The sequence below is a fragment of the Hibiscus syriacus genome, unplaced genomic scaffold, assembly GCF_006381635.1.
Source record: "Hibiscus syriacus cultivar Baekdansim isolate YM2019G1 unplaced genomic scaffold, ASM638163v2 tig00110348_pilon, whole genome shotgun sequence".
In the NCBI taxonomy this organism is placed as follows: domain Eukaryota; kingdom Viridiplantae; phylum Streptophyta; class Magnoliopsida; order Malvales; family Malvaceae; genus Hibiscus; species Hibiscus syriacus.
Window position 1 is genome coordinate 1688238 of NW_024062699.1, and position 25252 is coordinate 1713489.

Here is a 25252-nt window from a genome sequence, read left to right on the forward strand (position 1 = left end):
ATAGTGGGTTAAGGTGGAAGAGATGGGGGAGAGAAATAGGAATAGAAGAACATTGAAGTGGAGGAAGTCGGCGCAGAGTATGTGATTGCTTTCGGATCGGATGGCCAGGAGGTTGATGTTTGACGGCTGCTTTGCCATAGCCGGAGGAGGAGAGATGCGGTCTAAGGGAGAATTAAGAAGAAAAGTATTTAAAAAAATGATAAATTGCAAACATATTCCTAAACTGCTTTTAGATTTACAGAAAAAATCATAATTACAGTTTATTTAAATTTCAAGAGTTAAAATAAAAATTAAATTATTTTATCAATGTGACAAATCATCAAATCGTTAAATCTTTAAAAATTATTTAAAATAAGTGACTACATCGTAATTAAAATGAAATTAAAGTGATCATATTTTAATTAAAACAAAACGAACAAAACAAAAATAACTACGAATTAAAATTTTTAAATCTAATAACCATACATTTAAAAGAATGAAACAAAAATGACTAAATGTGTAGTTTACCTCACAGTTCGCTGATGCATGGAGGCTGCGGAATCAAACACGAGCTTATAAATATTAGGGTAAATTACATGGGAGACCACTAAACTATAGTCAAAATTCAATGTGACCACTGAACTTTCAATTGAATCAATTAGACCACCTAACTATTTAATTAATTCAATCAAACCACTGGGCCGTTAATTTTTAACAGAAGTGGTGACGTGACCATTAATAAATTGGCATAATTATATATTTGGTCCTTAATATTTTTATATTCTATCAATTTAGTCACTATTTTAATTCAATTAAATAAATTTAACTATTCTATTAGAATGTGACATGTGTCAATATATGATTGGAAGGTTTTATTTTTGAATTTTAAATTATTTAATTAAAAAAATTCTATCCAATCAGGTACTGACACGTGTTAACACCCAATTGAAATGAAAATAAATGGAGAAACTTGTGCAAGGTGAATCAAACCCAAGACAATGGTGGTAAAGCTTCCGGGCGCCAAACGATTGGGCCAAAGGTCCCAAATGGCTTAAAGTTACAAGAATTTGTATTTGACTTGTAAGGGTTTGTTAAGGATAAAAAACTAATCAAATTATTTGTTTAAACGAATTATTAAAAAATTAAATAAATTATTCACGACTAATAATTTTTAAATAAATTTTGGTTTGACTAACGGTTAAAGAAAAAAATTCGGATAATTCGGTTCGATTAATTGAACCAAATTTTATTTGAAAATTATTAACCGAACTGAATTAACCAAAATTTTTTTAATTTATTAATTGAAGAAAAAATTCGGTTAATTTGTTTCGGTTAATCGAACCAAAATTAATTTGAAAATTATTAACCGAACCAAATTAATTTGAAAATTATTAACCGAACCGAATGAACCGATTTTTTTAATTATTAATCAAATTAATCGAAGCAAAAATTTGGTTAATTATGTTTGGTTAATTGAACCAAACTTTATTTGAAAATTATTAACCGAACCGAATTAATTTAAAAAGTATTAACTGAACCGAATTAACCGATTTTTTTTAATTATTAATCGAATTAATCGAAGCAAAAATTTGGTTCGGTTAATTGAACCAAAATTTATTTGAAAATGACTAACCGAACCGAATTAACCGATTTTTTTTCTTTAATGATGAATCGAACCGAAATTTGTTTAAAAATTATTAACCGAATCGAACAAATTTCGTTTATTTCGGTCAATTTTTGAATTAACGAATTTTTTTTTAAATTTTATAATTTATATAAAAAAATTAAATATTTTTAATTAAAAAAACAGTTTACAATTAATTTAAAATTTAATTTGTTTAGTTTTTTATCCTTAACAAACCGTACAACTCAAATACATATTGTTGTAACTTTAAACCATTGGGACCTTTGGCCTAATGGTTTGGCGCCCAAAAGCTTTAACCCATTGTCTCGGGTTTGATTCACCTTTGGCACAAGTTTGTCCATTTATTTTCATTTCAATTAAGTGGTGACACGTGTCACCACCTGCTTGGATAGAAAAATTATTTAATTAAATAATTTAAAATTCATAAATAAAACATTTCAATATATATTGACACATGTCACGTTCTAATTGGATAATTATATTTATTTAATTGAATTAAAATAGTTACTAAATTGATAGAATATGTAAATATTAAGGACTAAATATATAATTATGATAATTTATTAATGGACACATCACCACTTCTGTTAAAAATTAACTGTTCGGTGGCTTGATTGAATCAATTAAATAGTTGAGTGGTCTGATTGATTCAATTGAAAGTTCGGTGGTCACATTGAATTTTGACCATAGTTTAGAGGTCTCCCGTGTAATTTACCCTAAATCTTAATTTAGAATCATATCATTAAACCAAACACTTAGGCTGGCTTATCCTTCCACATCAAATTTAGCTTGTTTACCTTTTTCTGGATTGATGCTATCATCATCCAACTTTATTAAAAAAATATCTTGTGTCGAAAAGACCCATTGCAGTGACAGTAATGGCCGCAACACTCGGTTTCATCCCCAACCCCCTTTGCATTTCAATCTTAAGAATCCACAATAAAATCCCTGTTCTTCGAAAACCCATCCCCTCTTCTTCTTTATCCTCCCTCACTTCCCCTCAAATCCGCCCTTCTTCTTCTATCACATATTCCTCAAATTCAAACCAAAACGACACCTACCCTTTATCCTTGCTAGAAAAAGAAGAGAAGAAGAAGACTTTGAATATGAAGTTGAAGAGCATGATAGTAATGATGAGGAATATGACGTTGGGATTGAAGATGGTAAAGAGGGTAGCCCTGTAAATTTGGGTTTGGAGGTGGTCGGGAGAAATACCCAGGCTAAGAATGTGAAACTGCCGAATCTGACGATTAAGGAAAAGAAAGAGCTGGTTTCTTATGCACATGGTTTAGGGAAGAAATTGAAGTGCCAACTGGTGGGCAAATCTGGTGTTACAGATAATGTCATCTCCTCTTTTCTTGAGACCCTTGAAGCCAATGAGCTTCTAAAGGTACCATCTTTCATTCTTTTTTAATTATGCCGTTTAGGGTTTAAGGCCTTTAGCTTTTTGTCACTGGACATTCTTTGAATTATCATAATAATTCACCTAATTCTTTTTGTAATTTGATGTTCAACTTAATGTGTGATTGTATTTGCTTTGAAGTTATTGATTCATGTCAATTGATGCATTCTAAGCTACGGGTAATCTATTAAAGTTATTTTTCCTATTACATTCAAGTGACTTGTATGATAAATAAGTAGATAAAGTATACCTTTTTTTTATCTATTTTTCATCTAAATGAGTATTCAGTTTTTTTCAAGCAAGTACCTAAAGTATTCTTTAAACAATGTCAAATGTCAACTTTTTTAGAACTTAGATGAAAAAGATTGACTATTTTAGGTACCTATTTTTACCAAAAAAATACTTTAGCTACCTGTTTTGATCAGAAATACTTTAGGTACATAAAAGACTTTGGATACTTATTTGTAATATAAACATATTCAAGTTGGTTAAAATTATCAGCTTAGAAGCTAGAACTACTTGTCGGCCATTGCATCTCCATTTGCATAGAGAATCTGTATGTGTAAGCAGAAAACATAACATACGTTCCAGCTTCGTTTTATGTTTATTGGGAATTAAAGTTTATATGGATCTCCAATGTTTGAGATTGAGGCTGCTGTTGGTGAAGATGCAGTGTGGTTTCTTGCATATTTCATCTTTTGAGTTGAGAAATATTTGGTATATCTGTGTTTTAACTTAAAACTTCATTAACAGATCAAAATTCACCGGACTTGTCCAGGAGAGCTAGAGGTTGTGGTGAGCCAACTGGAGCAAGCAACTGGCTCGATCGTCGTCGGTCAAATTGGTCGACTGTGATCATATACAGGCCTAGTCTCACCAAAATGAAGGCTGAAGAGAAAAAGAAAGAGTTTCAAAGAGCTTTTATGAGAAGGCAATCAAATCTGAAACCTGCATTCATGGTAAAGACTATAGACAGTAAAAGAAAACAATCTCTGTTAGTTATTGTATCCTCTTGTACAACCCCTCTAATCCCCCTCTTGATTTATGCAGAAGAAAGGAACGTTACCTGGATTCTCAGCAATGCAGAAGAGAGGACTTTTATCCGGACGTGGTAGAAGGGGAAGCAGCAGGGGTTTAAATACCGATTCTCAGTAATGGTAGTTTCTAACTTCCAAGAATTAGATTTGATATGCAATTTGAGTTCTCAGTTGATATAGTTTCTAACTTTCAAACTGGTCAACAAATGAGCATAGATCGTATGTTTATATTATGCAGCATAAATTTGGATTGAAAGACAGCAAATTACATGATTTTGAGTAAAATCCATAACCTCTGTCATGGTATTTCCCCTGTGCTAGTCTGCTACTTGTATATGATCTTTGACTGGTCTGAAATTTGCATTTACCTATAAGATATTATATTTAAGATTTGATGAGTTTTTCGTGTGATTTTATATGCAGTTTGGGTTTCCCCCGTCATTGTCAAGTGATTTAGATTAGATGGCTTTGTTTAGGGGTTAAAAGAATGATTTAGTCTTTGATCTAGCAAGCTTTTTCCAACTGTATCTTTGAATTTTATCTGAAGATGATCACAATTCCTACAGAAAAGGAGGAAAATCTTAGTAAAATTAAGGGCAATCCAAGAGAAAGCAAAAACATGGTTACTTGAGGCGGTTTAAATTAAATAATAATAATTATTAAGGGCAATCTAAAGGAAAATAAAAACATGATCGTGTATTGTTTGTGATTCGGTCCTTTAAGATTCTGAATTGATATGTGATCTATGGTGAGGACCTCAAACATTAATGTGTTCATAGATTAGTTAATAAATCTATATGATGGACTAATCAATTATCTCATAATTAAATTAAGATTATTAAGGTTATGTTAGTGTTAGAGTCGTCCCAGACATTTTTTGGTACCAAATGAAAAATTCAAAAATAAGCCCCTATAGAATGAAATTATATTCCACTACTTTAAACAATTAGTTTAATATTACGCTAATAAATCATATAAAGATAATTAGATTTTGTCAAGTATATTATTTTTATTGTTTTGTTAAAAAACACTTTAAATATAATTAAGTAGGGTTGTTCGTTCGGTTAATTCGGTCATCAACCGAACCGAATTTTCATTAATCAAATTATTTTTTCTTTAATCGTTAATTGAATTGAACTTTTTTTTTTAAAAAATATATTAATCAAACCGAACAAAGTTCGGTCATCGACCGAATTAACCAAAATTTTACTTATTTAGATTAATTTAAATTTAATAGAGCTAGTTTTTATTTGAGTTAAAATTTAATTAGGTTTCGATGATTTAATGGGTCTAGTGTGGTTAAAAAAATTAATTGAGTCTTAATTCTTAATAGATTTGAGCTTAAAATATGTATTCAATATACGATATATTTAGTATTTTTGTTGATTCGATTAATTAATTAATTTCGAACCAAATTAAACGTTAACATAATAATAGAAAAAAGTAACCCTTCCTTGATTGAACTGATTCAGTGGTCGATCATTTTAATCGAACTAATTCGGTTCAACCGGTTAATTCGATCAAAACCGAAAATGAACAGCCTTATAACTATGAGAGAATAAGTAAAAGTAAATTTGAACGTGGGCATTAAATTAAAATTATGAAGAATGATGTATTATTTTATCGTTAGATTGAAATTGGATAAGACTAAAAGTTGAGGAATATTTGGTAAATTTGAAAAATGAGATTTGAAAAAGAAATTAAAATATAATTTAATTTATTTTAAAATTGAATGAATTGATTTGAAATTAGAGAAGATAATCGAAAATTAAGAATCTTACAGAATTGAAGGGGAAAAAAACTAAATCCGCAATTATAAATATAGAAATTAGAATTCGATTATAAACATATAAATTATAGACCCTAATTATAAATATATAAATTAAGACCCTCTATTAATAAAAAGAATTGGGCCCCGAGTAATAACTCAGGGTAATTAATCCCCTAAGAGCCGAACCTCGTTATTGTTTCTTTTAATTAATGTAACATTGTCGATATTTTTACTAAATTAGATTGAAGGTATTACAAATGTTCTATTATCAATTTGATAATATATATTTATAACAACCTATTTAAATAGAAAAAATATTTAGTTAATGGATCAAATCTAATATAAATAATATGATAAAATGTCACGATTGTACAATTGTTAAGTATAATATTGTGAATCGATCAAGCTGAATTAATGTTTAAAATTTTCATGTAGTTTAATTAGTTATTTAACTTTAATGACTAAAATTTACGTAATTCATGATAATTTAGTACATACACGAAGATTAAATTTCTTTAAAAAATCCTTGAATTAGATACTATATATATTATTTGCATCATCAATAATAATTCAAATGATTTATGGAAATATATAATGTTATGTACGATCAAATATGTTCTGTATACGAGTGAAAAATGAAAATTTATTATGTTAATAAGATTGTTTAACGTCATCGTTAAATTTTATCAACGGATCAATATTATTGTTTAGTTTATATAAACAAGTGTATTTCAAAAATATTTTCTCAAAAAAAATTATTTAATTTTGTATAGGATCCAACGATTATAACATTTTTTTATAGAAATTACTAAAGTGGTTTTAAGTAGCATTTATAAAAGAAAATAAAAAAATCAAAAAGAAAAACTTTTATATCTTTTTCAAATTAATTTATACTTAAAAAAAAGAACTTTTTGAATAACCCTCTAGAGATATGTCTATAAGTTTCTCTTTCCAAATACGTTTGTTTGTTTGTTTTAATGTAGAAATTTGTTTTGTTGAGAGCCGTTTCCCTCAAATTCCAGGTCTTCTTCCCTCAAATTACAGGTATCCCCACTTTCCCTTCTACACAACGGAACTTTAGGTTTACAATTTTGAATTTTCTAAATAGTTTCAATTTGGTATGTGTATTTCTCTCTACCCCTTTTCCTATTTCATCCAAGTTTTTAACTTGGGAAATTTTATGCGTGGGTTTAGGGTTTTATATTAATTGTTATGGTTCTTTAATTTATGTCAAATGCAAGGTTTTGTCGTGGCTGAAGGCGAAATGGAGAGAAGATTCAAGGAAAAAATGGAGTTAAGGCTCAATAATTTGGATAATTTGAAAAATCAGAATTTGAGATTGGAATCGTTAAGGATTGGGAAGGAGATGAATTGGGAAAAAGGGAAAGTGATCAGTAAAAATAATATTGGGGTTAAGAAATTACATGATGTAAATGTTGGGGAAGGGATTATTGATCAGCCCAAGGAAGAGGTCCAGATTGATGAATTAGTTGAAGGCTAGGAGGACAACCCACCTACGGAGTCTATTGAAAATGCCGTTGGAAGGAATCCAACCAAGAAGTAATATGTTACGCTACCAGACAAAAGCATTGACACCTGCAAACAAATAATTGGTGGTTGTTAGTGCATTAGAATATATATGCCTCTGATATGTAATTGAGAGCTTTATGATGAATTTTGAATGAAAACACTTTATTCTCAATCTTTTCTTCTTCTCTAAAACCTAAAACAATTTTATTTTTTATCATAAGTTCGTGACAATTGGTATCCAGAGCTAGGTTATTTGATCCAAAAGCGAGATTATTATTTTTTACTTATTGGAATGCCTAAAAAAGCTACAAAAATGGTTGAAACCAATCCGATCGATTCAATAGAAAATTTACATGAGGATGTGCCGGAGGAGGTACCGAGGTGGTGGGAAGCTCAAAGAGATAATTGAGAGTAACGTTTATCCACCTTGGAATCTCAGTCCACAGAGGATTCTTCAGATGATAGCCAAAAGTGCAGATGAAGGAGATCAACTGACTCCAACAAGCAGCAAGAAAGGAGTTGATCCACCTGCATCAAAATCAGAAGGTAAGAAACCTTTTAAAGTTACTGTGATTAATGAGCATGAAAGATATTCTTTTAAACCTAGAGAACCATGTATTTTAACATCTAAACCTGTTGATAAGCCATATGAACCTACCCTACCAACTATTCAATCTTTGCGATTGGGTAATGCTGGAGATGAATCAGGGGAGCATTCCAGTGCTATTCATGCTAATGTTGGGGCTTCTATTTCGTTTTCTAGACCGAGGATTGAACTTCAGTTATTTGATGGCTCAAATCTTAGGAGTTGGCTGCAGAAATGTCAAAAATATTTCAGAATATTTGCTATTCCTGAACCTCAACAAGTTGAAATATCTTCTATGTATTTGATTGGGAAGGCTGAAACATGGTTTGATGGGTATCTTATGCACAAACATTAGGTCACTTGGCGTGAATTTGAGGCTGATTTGTGTCACAGGTTTGGCAGTAGCACATATATTGATATTGTGGATGAATTCAACAAATTACTTTAAAAGGTATTGTTTACCTTTCATCATACGACAAAATCCTCACCTTAGGGAAGAGTATTTCATTTCTAGCTTCATCAGCAGATTAAAGGATGAACTGAAGAATAGAGTTCGAGCACATGAACCTAAGTCTCTGGTTTCCATATTTAAACATACTAAACTTCATGAACTTGCTGTTGAAATTGAGAGTAAAAGGTTCAGAACTCCTGTTAGGAATTTCTACAGTTCTGACCAAAATTCCATGACGAGGAATTTTCCTTCACCTAATCTGCCAAAGTCTAATACTCCTCCTGCCAATACTAAACACAGTCTTATGGATTATAGAAGGGCTAACAACCTTTGTTTTAAATGTGGAGAGAAGTTTACTCTGGGACTCCAATGTAAACTGAAGCAATTAAATTGTATGGAAGAAAGGGAATTCTTGGAAAATGTGGATGAGTAGAATGATCAGCAGGCAGAATTACCAGAATCTGCTAATCAAATTACAGGAGACAAGGACTTAGAAATTTATATTAATGTTAACTAGTCAGGCTAGTTTTGCTACTTTGCACATTCAGAGTACTGTAAAAGAAAGACCCTTAAATATCTTGATTAACAGTGGTAGCACCAATAGTTTTGTAACTGCTGGTTGGGCTAAAGAAGGGGTAGAGGTTTTTTATACTAGACCTCTTTCCATCACTGTAGCAAATGGGGAGAAACTTTACATCACTCTCACCAGTAAGCAACTTCAATGAAAAATGCAGGAACACCTCTTTGAACATGATTTCAGAGTCTTACAACTGGGAGGTAGTGACATGGTTCTAGGAGTTGACTGGATGCATAAGTACAATCTTATTTTGATAGATTTTAATGAGTTGACATTGACTTTCAAAAAGGATGGCCAACAAATTCTATTGCTGGGAGAGAAAAGGCTGTCAACCGTTAAGTTACTTTATGAGAATAGATTGTATAGAATGGTTGCTAAAGATGTTCTTTTTGCTGGTGAATTATATTTAATGATTACTGAAGAGGACCGATTTTTCATTCCAGCAGATTTGCAACCAATATTACAAAAGTATGTAGATGTCTTTGTTGAACCTGAAGGTATGCCACGTGAGAGATGCCAAGACTATGCCATTATCCTTAAAGAATGTGCTCAACATGTTAACCTACGCCCATACAGATTTTCCCATCATCAAAAGGCGGAAGTTGAGAGGTAGATCAAGGAGATGTTAGCCTCTTCCATTATACAAACAAGCAAGAGTTATTTTGCCTCTCCTTGTTTGTTGGTTAAAACGAAAGATGGTTCATGGAGGCTTTGTGTTGATTATAGACAATTGAATTCAATTACTATTAAAAACAAATTTCCAATTCCAGTGGTAGAGGATCCTTTGGATAAATTGGCTGGTTCTCAATATTTTTCTAAAATTGATCTCAGATCTGGTTATTGGCAGATTCAAATAAGAACCGGTGATATTGAGAATACTACTTTTCGAACTCACCATGGCCACTTTGAGTTCAAATTCATGCCGTTTAAATTGACAAATGCTCCAGCTACCTTTCAAACACTTATGAATGAAGTCTTTGGACCATATTTAAGGAAATATTTCTGGTGTTTTTGATGACATTCTCATTTATAGAAGGTCTATGGTAGATCACAAAACACATTTAAAGAAAATTTTGAACATGTTGAGGAGGCATCTGTTATTTGCTAAAAGAAGTAAATGTTTTTTGGGCAAACTCAGATGGAATATTTGAGCCATATAATTTCAGCTCAAGGTGTGGCTACTGATTCAACAAAGATTGCAACTATGAGAGATTGGAAATTGCCTACCAATTTGAAGTCTCTTTGAGGATTTCCAGGTCTCACATGTTATTACAGTAAGTTTATAAGAAACTATGGGATGATTAGCAGGCCACTGACTGACATGTTAAAAAAGAACAATATCACTTGGACACTTGAGTCTAAGGAAGCTTTTGAAACTCTTAAATCAGCCATGTGCCAAGCTCATATTCTTGCTTTGCCAGATTTTAGCAAACCATGTTGTTTGGAGACAGATGTGAGTTCTACGGGTATAGGGGCTGTTTTGTCTCAAGATGAGCGCCCAATAACTTATTTGAGTAAGGCTCTAAGTCCTAAACATGTTTATATGTCTTGTGTGAAAGGGAGTACCTAACTATTTTTATTGCAGTGACTAAATGGAGACACTACTTTGAAGGGGTTCCATTTGTCATTAAGATTGATCATGAGGCACTTAAACATATCTTAGAGAAAATATTAACTACTTTCATTCAAAAGAAGTGACTCACTAAACTTCTGAGATTAAATTATAAAATCCTTTACAGAAAAAGAATGAGTAATTTGGTTGTTGATGCCTTGTCCAGAAAATCAGAAATTGAATTACAACAGTTGACTGTCACAACTATTGTTCCACAGTGGGTTCAAGACCTTGAAAAGAGTTATGCAAAGGATGACTTTGCAAAAGAAAAAAATTATAGCATTGAGTGTCTGCACAGAGCCAATGGACTTTTACTCAAGGAGTTTTGAGGTTCAACAAAAAAGTTTATGTGGGCAGTACTAGGGGGTTAAGGCAACAAATTTTGTCCCTTTTGCATGCATCCCTTTTGGGAGGGCATTATGGAATACAGGCTACAGTTTATAGAGTTCAACTCTATTTTCACTGCTCTGGCTTAAAAAAACAGATCAAGGGATTTATTAGTCAGTGTGAAGTGTGTCGGTGACTAAAATTGAACATTCTCACAAGGCTAGTCTCCTGCAACCACTACCAAAACCCCATTAGGCTTGGGAAATGATTTCCATGTATTTCATTGAAGGATTTCCATGTATTTCATTGAAGGATTACCCCTTTTAAAATTGAACATGCTCATTTCATTTCTTTGAAACATCCTTATACAACAGTTGATTTGGCCAAGCTTTACTTGGCTCAAGTATACAAATTACATGGTCATCCCAAGTCTATTGTGTCAGATAGGGACAAATTATTTACAAGTATTTTTTGGAAAGAATTTATGAAGCAAGTAGGCACAAAAACTCACTTTAGCACTACATATCATCTTGAAATGGATGCTAAGACCGAACGAGTAAATCAATGTGTGTAACAGTACCTAAGGAGCATGTGTTTTCTTAAACCTACTGCATGGATTGATTGGTTACCACAAGCAGAGTGGTGGTACAACACCAACTTTCACACTTTAGGTATAACCCCTTTCGAGGCTATGTATGGGTATAAACCCCAAGTTCTATCTTAGGGCAATCAGTCTATACTACATACAGTACATGAGTTGTTAGATAAGAGAAATGCCATGAACAAAATTCTATAAGATTAGCTACAGGAGGCTCAGACGCGAATGAAAGCCTATGCAGACAAAAAGTTCACATATAAAGAGTTTCAAGTGGGGGATCGTGTTTACCTTAAGATATAACCATACCAACAAACGTCCCTGGCACTTCGAAAGAACTTAAAACTTGCTGATCGATTTTTTGGTCCCTACACAGTGATTCAACGAGTGAGACTAGTAGCTTATAAACTAAAATTGCCTGACCATTCAAAAATCCACCATGTTTTCCTCGTCAGTCTTTTAAAAAAGAAAGTAGGTGAACATACGATTACCTCACTCGATTCACCTGAGATTGATGTTGATGGAAACTTGAAGGTATACCCAGCTGGTGTGTTAAACAAAAGGATAGTGAAACGAAATAATCAGGCAGTTACACAACTCCTGATTCAATGGACAAATTTGGGGAAGAAAGATGCAACGTGGGAAGACTACACTGTTCTGCGTGCCTAATTTCTAGATTTTGATCCTTGGGGACAAGGATCGTCTGAAGAGGGAGGTATTTCCATGGATGAAGGTGAAATGGAGAGAGGATTCAAGGAAGAAATGGAGTTAGGGCCCAATAATTTGGGAAATTTGGGAAATCAGAATTTAAAATTGGAATCATTAGGGATTGGGAAGGAGATGAATTGGGAAAAAGGGAAAATGATCAGTAAAAAGAATATTGGGGTTAAGGAATTACCTGATGTAACTGTTGGGGAAGGGATTATGGATCAGCCCAAGGGAGAGGTCTAGATTGATGAATCAGCTGAAGGCCAGGAGGACAGCCCACCTATGGAGTCTATTGAAAATGCCATTGGAAGGAATCCATCCAATGAGTAATCTGCTATGCTACCAGAAAAAAAACATTGACACCTGTAAACAAATAATTGGTGGTTGTTAGTGCATTAGAATATATATATGCATCTGATACGTAATTGAGAATTTTATGATGAATTTTGAATGAAAACACTTTCTTCTCAATCTTTTCTTCTCTATTTCATCCTAATTTCGTGACAGATTTATACCCATCAATAATCTTTATACTTTGCGCTATAGCTTTACCTTCTTTTTTGTAACCACAAAAATATTTGTTGCAAGTTCTCTCTGTTATAATGGTTTGTTTGATCGTTTACTTGCAAAGCAATTTTATCCCTTTTGTTTTAATTTTAACATTGTGTTTATATCAGTTTTACTTTAGTTATAGTAATTGTTGCTGTGAGAATTTACTTGGTTCGTGTTGTTTCTCCTCCTATAGTTATTTGAAGCATGCCAATTTTCTTTTTGGACTCTAAGGGAGAGAGAAAAACTTTTATGTTGAAATTTTGATGAGGGTGTTTTTACCATTCTGAATTTGGTGCTTTGGGTACTATTGGGCCATGATTCTTTAGAGAAGATTGCTGCAGTGTTCTATAATTTGTTTGTTCGAGTAGATGGGAATTTGAAATCGAACTTAGAACATCAGATTGCAATATTGATGAAGTGTTTTTACCATCTTTTTTTAGTTGATGAAATGGATTCCTTTTTATTCTTAAATTGTTTATCCGAAGGATAGTTGAGAATAAGTTTTGTGGATTGGTTCACTTTTAAATGTTTCGTAATTTTATAAATTGTACAAGACGACACTTATTCGTCTGGTAGCATCTTAACCAAATAAGTTGTTTTGAGCGGATTATCAACTCAACATTTAATCAGTGAAAGCATCACAGTTCTACATTGCTCCTGAAGCAAGTATATGTGGTTTTATGAAGGTTGATACATGTAACTGTCTTTGATTACTGTTATTGACATTATTGACACTTGACTGTTAATTTTGTAGCAATGGAAGTAGAAGATGATACAATAGTTGGCTCTGCTTCCTCTATTATCCTTGAATCTTTGGAATCTACACAGCAGGGAGAAAAGATTTCTGATGAGGAATTGGCTTGGTAAGTTCTTGTCTGGTTACAGATACTGAAATTTTGGAAAGTGATTGGACTTCTTTCAAATATGTTTTGCTGGAGATCATCGGTGACCAACCGGAGACACCTGACCCTTCTGTAACCAGAAGCAACTGGAATCTTGGTGGTACTGAAATCAGTACAGTTCCTTCCATCAAGGAGGAAGAGGCCGACAATTACTTGGAAAAAACTCATGACAATCTTCTTGTCATTCCAATGGACGGCAGCTACGAAACAAACTCCAACAATATTCCTATCAAAAAGAGGTCTGGCACTAAACTGCAATTTCTTCAGGAAGATTCCTCTGAAACATTCCGGGGAGATCCATTTCGGCCCACCTACAAGAAGGAAGAAAGAAAAGCTAATGTGATTGAGTTAGGAATTCAGTCGAGTTTATCAGCAGAGGAGATGAATTCATTGGCTCTGGATATCTTCAGGGTATGAGATTTGGACATTCCAGACGAGGAAGGTGACCTTCTTAAAGAGTTGAACAAGATTGCTGGTAAAGCAATGTCTTCCTTTCAATCAATGGCATTGGCTTTTGATAGTTCAACGGCATGGAAAGACCCGAAAGACGAACCAATGGATGATATAATTGCTGCCATTGCAGATCTGTCTTAAACACTCAAAAGTTTTAGTTAATTTCTCAGCCCACATAAAAATCTAGGCCGAAACTATGTTGTTTCGCCCTCTTATGACATCAACAATGAGGTTTACAAGAGTTTGCTTGTTTCATCAGTTTAGGGATGTCCCATTGCATCGCATAGGATTTCAAATAAGACCAGGCATTGACCCTTTTGAATGATGGGAATGGTTGAGATTTGTTCTAAATTGAGAAAAATATTTTTGGAAAGCTTGATTTGAAATTTAAGTATTTGATATTGTTCTTTTAACGAATTAAATGATATTTGAAAGCTTAAACTGGAATAAGGAAAGAATGCAGACCGCAGGAGGGTGTAAATTGTAACCCCCAGACCGATGCGGGTAGCCCGATCCGATCCGGGAAGTCACATTAGGGTCACCGGAGCGACCCACCGTAAAAATAGCGGAAATTTTAAATTTTTTTATCAGAACATGTAAACTTATAAAATCATTTATCACTATTTAAAAATAAAACAGATTTCCAAACTCGTATAAAAATCAAAATACAATTACATGCCCCCTAATCACAAGTACCATACTCTGCAACCACGCCGGAAGAACTCCCTTACTGAAGTCGATAGATGCACTGGTACAATTGTTTTAACCTGAAAAGGTGAGTAATAGAATGAGCTTTGGAAAGCTCAGTAATACAGAACTACCAGATGATGCTACATGACATGTAGATAAATAGAAAGCCATATAATTTCCTTATTGAATCATATGTATACCAGCTTGTAGAATAATTTGGGGTTCCCTTAGAAGTTCATCGAGTAGAAGCCATGAATCTCAGTTCATAAGAAACCTTTCATACAATCACGTTTTCATGAGGTCAAATAGGATGTCTAGTGTGTTTCATCAATACGATAAAATCATAATAGGTACACTAATCAAATGATAGTTCAGTAAAATCCCATAAACCATATTGTAGTGGAGCTTTTTAAACTCGTATTTTAAAACCATCTTACAAAGAATTAACCTAAGGGAACATCTTAGGGCCTGAGAGCCTACCCAAGATAGATTTCGGGGCCGTGGGGCCTACCTAAGAACACATCTTAGGGCCGCAGGGCCTACCCGAGAATGATCTCAGGGCCGCAGAGCCTACCTAAGTGTCACATTAGGTCCATAAAAATTTTCCAGCTTGATCAGAGCTGTACTTTACAAATATGTATCTCCAAGATACAGTTTATACAATGATACAAATCCATAAGCCATCACCGTTAAGTCGGTGCATCCATAAAACAGAAACCATAGATTTCAGTGTACCACGTGTTAAAACAATAAAACAATTATTTTCAAAATATAAGGAACACACTAGAGAATCCATATATTTTTCAGACGCATTTTGTAGTTATCAATATAGATAACACGAACTTGTGCAATTTGATCAGATTCCAGGAATAAGATCTCATTGAAGAGAATCGATTTCTAACCGATATAATCAGACATTTCTGATTGATACTTTAGAATTCCACTAAGTTTCCATGTGCATCAGGAAAACGTTCAGGAACCTTTTTACATAATAATTCTAAATTCAGATTTACTGCGAGTGATTCCATTACCCAAACAATCAGGGGTATTCAGGAATATACTTTGAATTCATAGGATTTCAGCCCAATTGTACCAAATGAGGTATTCAGAATATTTTCCTTCTGCGTTACTTGCGTTTTCAAACATGACCGAATTGATTTTAGATCAAAATATGTAATCGAAGATTCAAGTCATTTACGATCTATGACTATCGATAGTATTATCAAACAACTCAAGTTACACAACTCACAGACTGATGCATGTCAACAAATCAATTCATTATCCTTCCAATGCATTCACTCTTTAATACCAAAATGCATATCAATATATCATCCCCATAATTATCGCTGAATAGATCTTCCAACGGTCTTTATTACATTTCCATGTTTCAACGATATCAGAAAATATGGACGTACTTGATTCATGTTCATAACCCATAAGGACAATTCATACAATGTTTCCAAACTCATCCAATCACCTATTTAATCCTCGGTCATTGAGGTTACTTAGTTCATTTAGTAAGCAAGTTTATCCCGATTACTTTAGAGTTTTCCAGAATAGTTCAGACATTTCTGAATCTCAAATACATGTTGCACTCCCTTTCAATTCAATTTAGTCATATAATAAAGTCATTCTGGTATTCGTGGTTGATTTATCTCACGAATACCCACTTATTAGTACTGTATGCACTCTAAAGTTGAGCTGAACCAAGTACTTCCAGAATTATCATCGATCCAAATTTGAGAAGACGAACAAACATTCAAGTGGTAATTATATCATTCAGGTAATGATATAGCACTAGCGTTGGTTGATCACTTAAGTTGCGTTCCATAACTTTTACTGGTAGCACAACATCCATGTTTATTTGGATTTCTTAATTAATCCAAGACATTTACTTATTCTAGGTCATAAGGGCATTTTGGTTCTCAACGTTTTTATATTCATTACAAAGCTTTGAGTATATCCATTCATTCATGAGCTTGGTGACATTCTTGAGTCATTTCCATTCCAGGGGTATTTTGGTCATTTTACAGATCCAATGTATTTCCATCATTTCCTTACGTCTGATCTTATTATTTAATTTAATCTTATCACTTACTTCAGTCCTTTCAAACAATTCTGACCAAATAACACATTCGATAAATCATTCTTCAGGTATTTACTCAATTCGGTAATTTCCAGGTTAAATGTCTTTTCAAATGTTACTAACGAATTTTCAGAAAATTTTCCATACAAAGGTAGGATCTCAACAACCAAATCAGTAATTTATCGATTTAAAAACAAATTCTCAGGTTACTCTCTCATTCAGAGTCAACTTGGACTATTTTACCTCTCAAGGGCATTTTCGTAATTTCTTAACCAGATAATTTCGGTATTAACTCTTAACAAAAAAATATAATTTGGAGATCCTATATTAATTGCTTTCCCAAACATTCTTTGATCTTAAAATGATTCTTTAACCGACTTCTAGTATCTTGCACAAACCCTCGGGTTTAAAAACCGGTTATCCGTATTTCCTAAGCAAAACTAGCATTTCTTATGCACATATGAAATTTTACCGAATCAATATATCTTTTCAGAGTTATTAACCAACTTCCAAGGACAATTCTTGTCATCTTACAATATAAGGGTATTTTCAGAATTTTACCCTACCGGAGTATTCTCATAATTTCTCATCCAAGTACCTTTAACATTTAACCTTTGATGATATAAAATATAATTTACAAATCCATGGCCAATTTCTTTATCACAAATCACAACTTGTAATTTAATTCTAACAATCTTTCAATCTCTTATATTAGTCATTCGATCCATATTCAGTTACTGAATTTCTACCACATTCATATCGAGTGTATAAATTATTCAACTCCACAAAAGTGACCAACATTATCTTATCCATGCATTTACCAATATCAACATGTTTCATAAAGCATAAAGAGGTAGTAAAGTATTACCTCGATTTCCGTGCAATACCGATCGACCATAAAAATTCCATTCGAACGCCTTTGATCTTCAATTCAACTTCCAATAATTCCTCAGATACATATCAACATAAATTATATCAGAAACGAAGCTTAATTACGATAAACGGATCGAATTGGGTGATAAATCAGTGAAAGACGGCTTACCGGGTTCGAATTTGACTAAACGGACTTCGGATTCGGATTCAGGACGTCGAAAGCATAAAATATGACTTTTCGGAAATTTGGAATATTCGGTCAAAATCAAAGTCAACGGGTTTGACCGGCAATTTAAAGGTCTTCGGGTTTGAATTTCGAAAAACGGACAGCGGAATCGGATTTGGAACGTCGAAAAATGTCAGGATAGGTATACTCGGTCGAAGTCAAAGGTCGTTTAATGCTCGATCAAAGCCGGTCAAAGTTTTGGTCAACAACGGTCAACGTGGGTCAACGGTCAACGGGTCAACGGGTCAACGGGTCGGGTCGGGTCGGGTCAACTGGTCAGGTAAACGGGTCGGGTAAACGGGTCGGGTCGGGTCGGGTTATGACCGGTCAAACCGGTCAACTATCCACTAAAACCGGTCAAACCGGTCACTTTTGTCTTCCCCACGCGCAGTGGCGGCGCGTGGGGGCGCGTGAACAGTGATAAAATCTCGGAAAAATTTCTAAAAATTATTTTGAGCGATTTCGAGATACTTACAAAGCTCGGTTCACAATTTTGAACGGCGGAGAGCTCGATTTCAACAAATCGGAAACTTTAACCGCTTCACCTCCACACGCGCCGCCGCCGCCGGAGAAAAGGGAGGACACCGGTGGACTCGGAACGGCACAAGGAACACGATGGTGCGGGAGGTGTCGTAAACGGATGACCCGATCGTTGTGAATCGATGAAAAACCAACTAAAACCGAGTTATTACCGACGATACTTCCGACTGAAATTAACGACGAACGGAGATGATTCACGATGAAAGGTTTGAGGGGTTTTGTTCCTCGGTTGACAACGAACACGATGGTGGTTTCGGCTCGTCGATCGGAGGTCGGGCGGCGAGTAGATCGGAGTTCGAAGTAGGGAGAACGGGAGAGGAAAACTGGAAAATTTTCCGCTGAACCTGCGCACGGGGAAACTTATAATTCAACCTATATAAAAATTGGTTAAATCATGACTTTAGCCACTAAACTTCATGCATTTCTTAAAACGGTCTGCCATCTTTGAAATCTGACAATTTAATCCCCAAATTTCTTCCAAATACCAATTAAATCCACCACTTTATAATTTCTTAATTTTAGCCCCTAAATTGGGGTGTTACATAAATAAATGGAATGTTCAATGAAAGGACAAAAACAGTGTTAAACCAATATTAAATGAGCAAATATAAACATGTTTGTACAAGTTAAATAAATAAACTCGAATATCTTCAAAAAAATAAATAAATGATAACGAAAAAAAACGAATCAAATATGAAAGTTTTAAAAAAATAAACAAACAAACACAATAACACAACTTTATTCATTCAAGCTCGATTCTTTTACACTACAAAATACAATCCCAATTCCTACCTTTTATTTCATCAGTTTTTTTTGTTTCAGATGCAACCACTTGTACATGATTTTTTCCTTGACAAATTAAACAAAAATCGTGTATCATTACAAACATACTGATCCATACAATCAATTTGTTTTTTGATGTATTACAACTGTACCAATACCTTGGCTGCCCAACACAATGAAATGTTCAGATGAGCTTCAAACGTGGCTATGGCTCTCCAGTTTCTCAATTTCATAAGAGAGCAATATCAAGATTAACCATTGTAAATCAGCAGCCAAGCACATTTCATGCTACAAAATCATGTACTAAATGAGAGGAAATAAGCCCATGTTCCCGGTTTCCGGGATTTATGCATTCAAAATCTGATGTTTCGGCACTCGATGCTGCAGGATCATATATGCCACCCCCTCTCATTGCAACAAAATTCTGATGACCTCCACTTGATATCGGTATATCGCCACCCTCACAATGCGGCAATCCCAAAGTGAGGGAGACACCGGTTCCATTCCCGAAACTCCCAAATCCGGACATGTGGTAAGCAGTAGCAGCTGCTATAAACTGGCCACTATCGCCATCTGGATGAGAAATTGCATTAGGCAAGAGGTTAGAGTCATCGATATTGGGCCTCTGCTCCTCCCTTGGCTTAAGTAACATGGTTTCAGCTTCTTGTCGCATGACGTTTTGGAAACCAGCTCCAACAATTGGTCCCGTCATATCGACTACACAAGGAACATGACCGGCTTTGGAATCCACCAACTGTCTGGTGTTACTTCCCTCCATGGCCGAAGAACTTCCACTTTGTTGCACCTCTTCACCTCTGTCCCCAGAGGCCATCGTATCGCCTTGTGTTGCTTTGATATCATTTTCGGATGAAGAATTAGAGTCCATTTCTGCATCCGCAAATTCTTCCTTGTACATCTCTTCAACCATAGGCTTCCAGAGACGCACCCGTGCATTTATAAACCAATTGGCAACCTGAATATATCATCGAGGCATAAGCAATGAAGCATATAGAAATTATTTCATCATTTACAGATATTGTCTAAGGAGAGCATACTGATCAATACTAAAAACTGAATTTAATAACGTTTTATGTAAGGAGGCTACTGAATAACTTGATGTTTTTCGGGTGAGTAGAATAGGTCTAATAAAATACCATTTGACTATTCGTCAATTTGGAGGAATTAGATCCCATGTTTTGCAATACGAGTTAGTTGTATTCGTACTCGATACAAAATAGTTTTACCATTTTTTTAGCCATGCTTCCAAGTTCCACCACTAATTTTAAACTTTGAAACCATAATAATAACACTTTCCGAGCAAAGCTTCAAGTGAACACCCCTTGCATGAAACAATCAACATAATCCTAATTTAACAAGCACTGCTAATCACATCTGTATCATCTCATGCTAGTAAGATGATTAGTTTTTGAATACCTGACTTCTAGTCAAGCCTGTCTGTCTGGCTAACATGATCTTATCGGAATCCTTCGGGTAGCTGGATGACAACAGGAACAGAAATAAGTACAACAGGAATAAGATTTGAGATAATAGTAAGGAGTGTTACGTAAAACTTACGGATGAAGAAAATGCTCAAAAAGCCAAGCACGAAGTATTGAAACTGAGCTTTCAGGCAGCCCTCTCTGAGGCCTCCATGCATGTTGTTGCATCATTCCAAGCTGCTGGAGAGTTCTCTGTTGCCGCAGGTGCTGATCCACATAACGCAGACGAGTTATTCCTACTCCTTTACTATTTTCTGAATTATCCTGCTCCCTGAGACTTTCACGTGTTGCCCAAATTTGACCATTAACCGCATCTCGTAAGCACCGGAAGTGGCGGGATATAGTCCGAAGTGCAAGTGCTGTGTATGGTTTAGAGGCTCCACACCCCGCTATCACATCAAATGATGACACCACAATCTGCATCTGATGATAATACTGTTTATACCTTCTATCAACCTGCATCAACAAACTATTTGCTATTAGACATTAACAAGGAGAGAACACATTTTAATTGTCAATACTTATTCTTGCATTTAATCGCTCCTCAGAGTATCTACGAAAAGCTTACATTAATGTGACCCGACTCTTACCTCATCCAACATGGACAACAGCTTTGTTAATTTGTTTTGTAGTTCTTGCCGTTCAGCATGTGAAAGCTGGTTTCGAGAGTTATTGGAGGATTCTTGCTGATTTGAGAGCACTTTTTTTAATCCTCCGTCATCCTCTTTGGAACTCTTCGTCCGGTTTTCTTCCGAGCTTTGGTTTTTCTCTCCATTGCACTGCATTAGAGCCATTCGAACATTAACAACTTCATCAAGCAATTCTTGTGCTGCCTTGAGATATCTGGAATTAGGAATGCCTTTTGAAATACTCGACATTCCATATGCAGATAAATCCCCTTTATTTGAATCTTGGTTGCCTATAGAAAAACCAGGTGGAAGATATTTTGCATTTCTCGACTGTTCGTTCCTGCTGTCACCCTCTCCAGTAAGAGATGGATTAGGACTCAATAAAGAAGCAAAATCCGAATTGAGATTTCGATATGGGACAGAAGACATTTGAATTCCTGAGGGAATTTGGGTTCCAAGGCTTAGGGATAATCCTTGACCTTGCGAGTTTTGACCACTGCGAAGGACACCAGCAGTACCGCCCATTGGATGCATAAGTAATATTTCACTTCTTCCATCCCTCCAAGCACCAAAATCATGCTCCCCAACACACAAGCCACCCAGGCTTGACAAGATTTCTTGCTTCTGTGGAGTCGAATCCGAACTTTCCACAGCCTGAATCCCTGTGCAATCATTTTGTTGCTGAGAATTCCCAGCAAATGCCTCTAAATACGACCCATAATTCATATGCATAATTGTATTACTAGGAAGACTCGTCGACTCTGGAAATGAACCAGGTGCCGGTTCTCTCAAATAGATCATCGGAGCAGCATCCTTTTGATTATTAGAACCATTGTAATATGTAGCCATAATATTTCTCTGCACCTCGAAACTTTCCTGCCCCACCTGTTCAAGCCAAACCTTATATACTCATCCTATGAACCAAAAGCAGGCAATCAAAACGACTTCCATTATAAACAATTTAGAGCCTGTTTAGAAGATAGTCATATAGAACTCAAAACTGAAGAATGAAAAATTTGGAAAGACAAACAACAAAGGGAACTTCGAACAAAAGAGTAAACAAGAATCACACATATATAGATATAGCCAATTCTCTATGCATATATAGTTGGTGAAAAGGGAACAATTATGTGAAATCTACAATCAATTAACATATAATCTCAGGAATTTACAAACAAAAGCTCAAGCCAGGGTAACATAATGAAGAAGAACAAAGTACAAGTGTAATGCGTACAGGGAATAAAGAATCAAATAAAAAAGACAAACCCAGAATTTGTAAATCCCAATAAATTAGTTCCTTGTGATGATAATGGAGACATGAACTAGGGAAAGAAGAGAAGAAAAAGGCAATTTTCCTACAAAAATGAAAGATAATCTGTGAATAAAAAAAATACCTGAAAACCAGTGACAGCTGTGGGGAACAGGAATTCTAAAAAACACTGATTGATAACAAAATCTTTAAGAAACCAAACACTTCGTTATCCCAATAACCCAGAACAAAGAAGCCAACACTTCACTTTTCATCGAGAATTCTGCAGATACGAAACTAAAACAATAAAACAAAGTAAACCACGAAAAAAGGCTTATTTTTTTTAATAAAAAATCATACTCAACGAGAGATAAAGACAGAAGGAGAGAGGAACAAGAAGATAAAGAAAAAAGAGTGAAGAATGAATTATTATAACTTTTTTTGCTCTCTTTTCACTGATCATATATTTTCCCTCCATCATTTCCATGATCAAACCCCACGTGAGAGATTCATATACACAAGCATGAACCCGATGCCCCTTTCCCTTCTAAAGATGATAACTTTATCTCTTTTTTGGAGGAAAAGAAAACATTTTTGCTTTAAGAGGTTGTAATAGTTGGTATTAGTTGACCTCTCTCTCTCTTATTTCATTTTTTTTTTGCTTATTCTTTCAAATTCTTCATCTTTTTCTTCTTTGGGTATTGTTGAGGAAATGTTTGGTTAAAGAGTTTTACCTCTAACAACCAGTTGGTGGACCTAAACCTTCTCTTAACTTGCTCTCTCTCTGTCTCATCCTTCTCCATGGCAGCTCTGGTTTTTCTTTTGCTGCAATATTCACCGCTTATTATGCTTATTCTTTGATTGTCTGATGCTTAATATGATATCACTTTGTTGAATTCTTAAATTATTAAAAATTACGAAATGATATTCCAATAACATAATATGATAGTGGTTTCTTAAATTTTTCGAGTATTAAAAATTATAAAATAATAATTTATATATTTATATATTTTAAATTTATTTTTTATTTTAAAAAATTGATGATTGTCTGAGTTCGATATTAAATTGATAACTGAAATATAATAAAATTATATTTTAATGATGTTTGTAGACATTATTAAAATACAATTTTATTATCGTTACTTTCAAGAATTAACTCGGTGATATAATGTTTTAAGCATTGTTTCGGTAATATAATGTAAATGAAGAGTTGATCCGAAAAATACAGCTTAAATGATTCTATGATTAGATTGTATCGTATCCAATCAACATGTTAATGTCCAGCTCTGATAGTAATCATTTTTAACATAAAATGATGAGTTTTGAACATATATAATTAGATAGTCATTTATAACTTTTAATAGTTAGAGACTTAATAAAATAACTTAGTTGGGACATTATTTGTAACTTTTAATAGTCGGAAAACTAAATAAAGTAACACCCTATAGTCGGGAAATCATTTGTATAATCTACTCTAATTTTATTTTAGAGTAAACTACTCAAATAATTCTTAAATTATTTATCCACCTAACTATATTTTCAATTAAATCATTTAAATATTAAAATATTACCAATCAAGCCATTAGCCTTTAACATAATTACTGATGTAGTCGTTAAAAAACTATATAACTATAAATTTAATCTTCATTATCATTATCATGTATTATATTAATTTGTTCTTAATTTTAATTTAATTCAATAAATTTGATCTTTCAAACTTGGGTAGGTGGAGCTTAGATTCCTAGTGCACCCAAGTTTGATTCCTCTCTTATTATTATTGTGTCATTTATTTTCCTCTAGGCTTAGATAGACAATAAATCAAAATTATTAAATTAAAATTAGGACCAAAACAATAGAAGATAAAAATAATAAGGATTAAATATGTAATAATACAATTTTTTGCTGAGTAGCCTATTTGAAATTTTTGTTTAGTGGTCAAAAAGGAATTACTCCTTGAATTTAGAGGATATTTGAATAGTTTACCCTTTTATTTTCATTTGGTTAATATTTTATTTTATTGATTTAATTGGGAAAGGCGTGGCAGTTGGTGCCCATATCACCGAACTTCTCTTTTTCTTCTAACTAACGTTTAGTTTAGCTTATACTTGTCTTTGGGTATTGTTGAGGATTATGTTTGGTTTAAGAGTATTATCTCTAACAACCAGTTGGTGGACCGAAACCCTTCTCTTCTCTTAACTTCCTCTCTCCATGGCGGCTCTGCTTTTTCTTTTGCTTATTCTTTGATTTTCTTTTGGGTAAACTGTATTTATGTCCACCTAATTATAGTCTCTTTTCATTTTGACCATTACTCTTTTAATTTTATCAATTAGACCACTTAATTATTTAAATGATATCAATTAAACTATATGCCGTTAAGGTTTAACGAAAAATCTTTAACAAAATTGATATAGCTCATGTTTCTTTCGGAGGACAAAGTCCCTTGGTTGCATTAAACCATGAAATATTGACATGTTTTTTTTTTCAGCCATTGGTAAAGCTTTAAACATATTTAGTACAGTTCAAGGAATAATATTGAGATGTACCTCACTC

General features: G+C 34.0%; 1 protein-coding gene, 1 long non-coding RNA gene and 1 pseudogene across 5 annotated transcripts; 1 reads left to right on the plus strand and 2 right to left on the minus strand.

The window, feature by feature from the left end:
• Positions 1 to 2567: 2567 nt before the first annotated feature.
• LOC120120911 lies at positions 2568 to 4181 on the plus strand (annotated as a pseudogene).
• A 2739-nt stretch (positions 4182 to 6920) lies between these two features.
• Positions 6921 to 12382, minus strand: LOC120120872. Its single transcript, XR_005515944.1, has 4 exons — positions 12004 to 12382; positions 11804 to 11880; positions 7742 to 7892; positions 6921 to 7430 (listed from the first exon to the last, which is right to left on the minus strand). It is a non-coding gene; the product is annotated as an uncharacterized LOC120120872 (long non-coding RNA).
• Positions 12383 to 19316: 6934 nt separating this feature from the next.
• LOC120120806 (BEL1-like homeodomain protein 6) lies at positions 19317 to 23548 on the minus strand. 4 transcript variants are annotated; one of them, XM_039140343.1, is made up of 6 exons: positions 23437 to 23548; positions 22848 to 22985; positions 21415 to 22367; positions 20901 to 21280; positions 20760 to 20820; positions 19317 to 20298 (listed from the first exon to the last, which is right to left on the minus strand). In XM_039140343.1, exons 3-6 carry the CDS (start codon positions 22300 to 22302, stop codon positions 19609 to 19611), a joined length of 2019 nt encoding a protein of 672 aa, XP_038996274.1. In that variant the 5' UTR covers positions 22303 to 22367; positions 22848 to 22985; positions 23437 to 23548; the 3' UTR covers positions 19317 to 19608. The 4 variants fall into 4 exon arrangements, with proteins under 4 accessions (XP_038996274.1, XP_038996270.1, XP_038996273.1 ...); XM_039140339.1 differs by lacking the exons at positions 22848 to 22985; positions 23437 to 23548 and adding exons at positions 23139 to 23240; positions 23334 to 23339 and having other exon boundaries at positions 21415 to 22338; XM_039140342.1 differs by lacking the exon at positions 23437 to 23548 and having other exon boundaries at positions 21415 to 22338; positions 22848 to 23327.
• Between the last annotated feature and the right edge of the window lie 1704 nt (positions 23549 to 25252).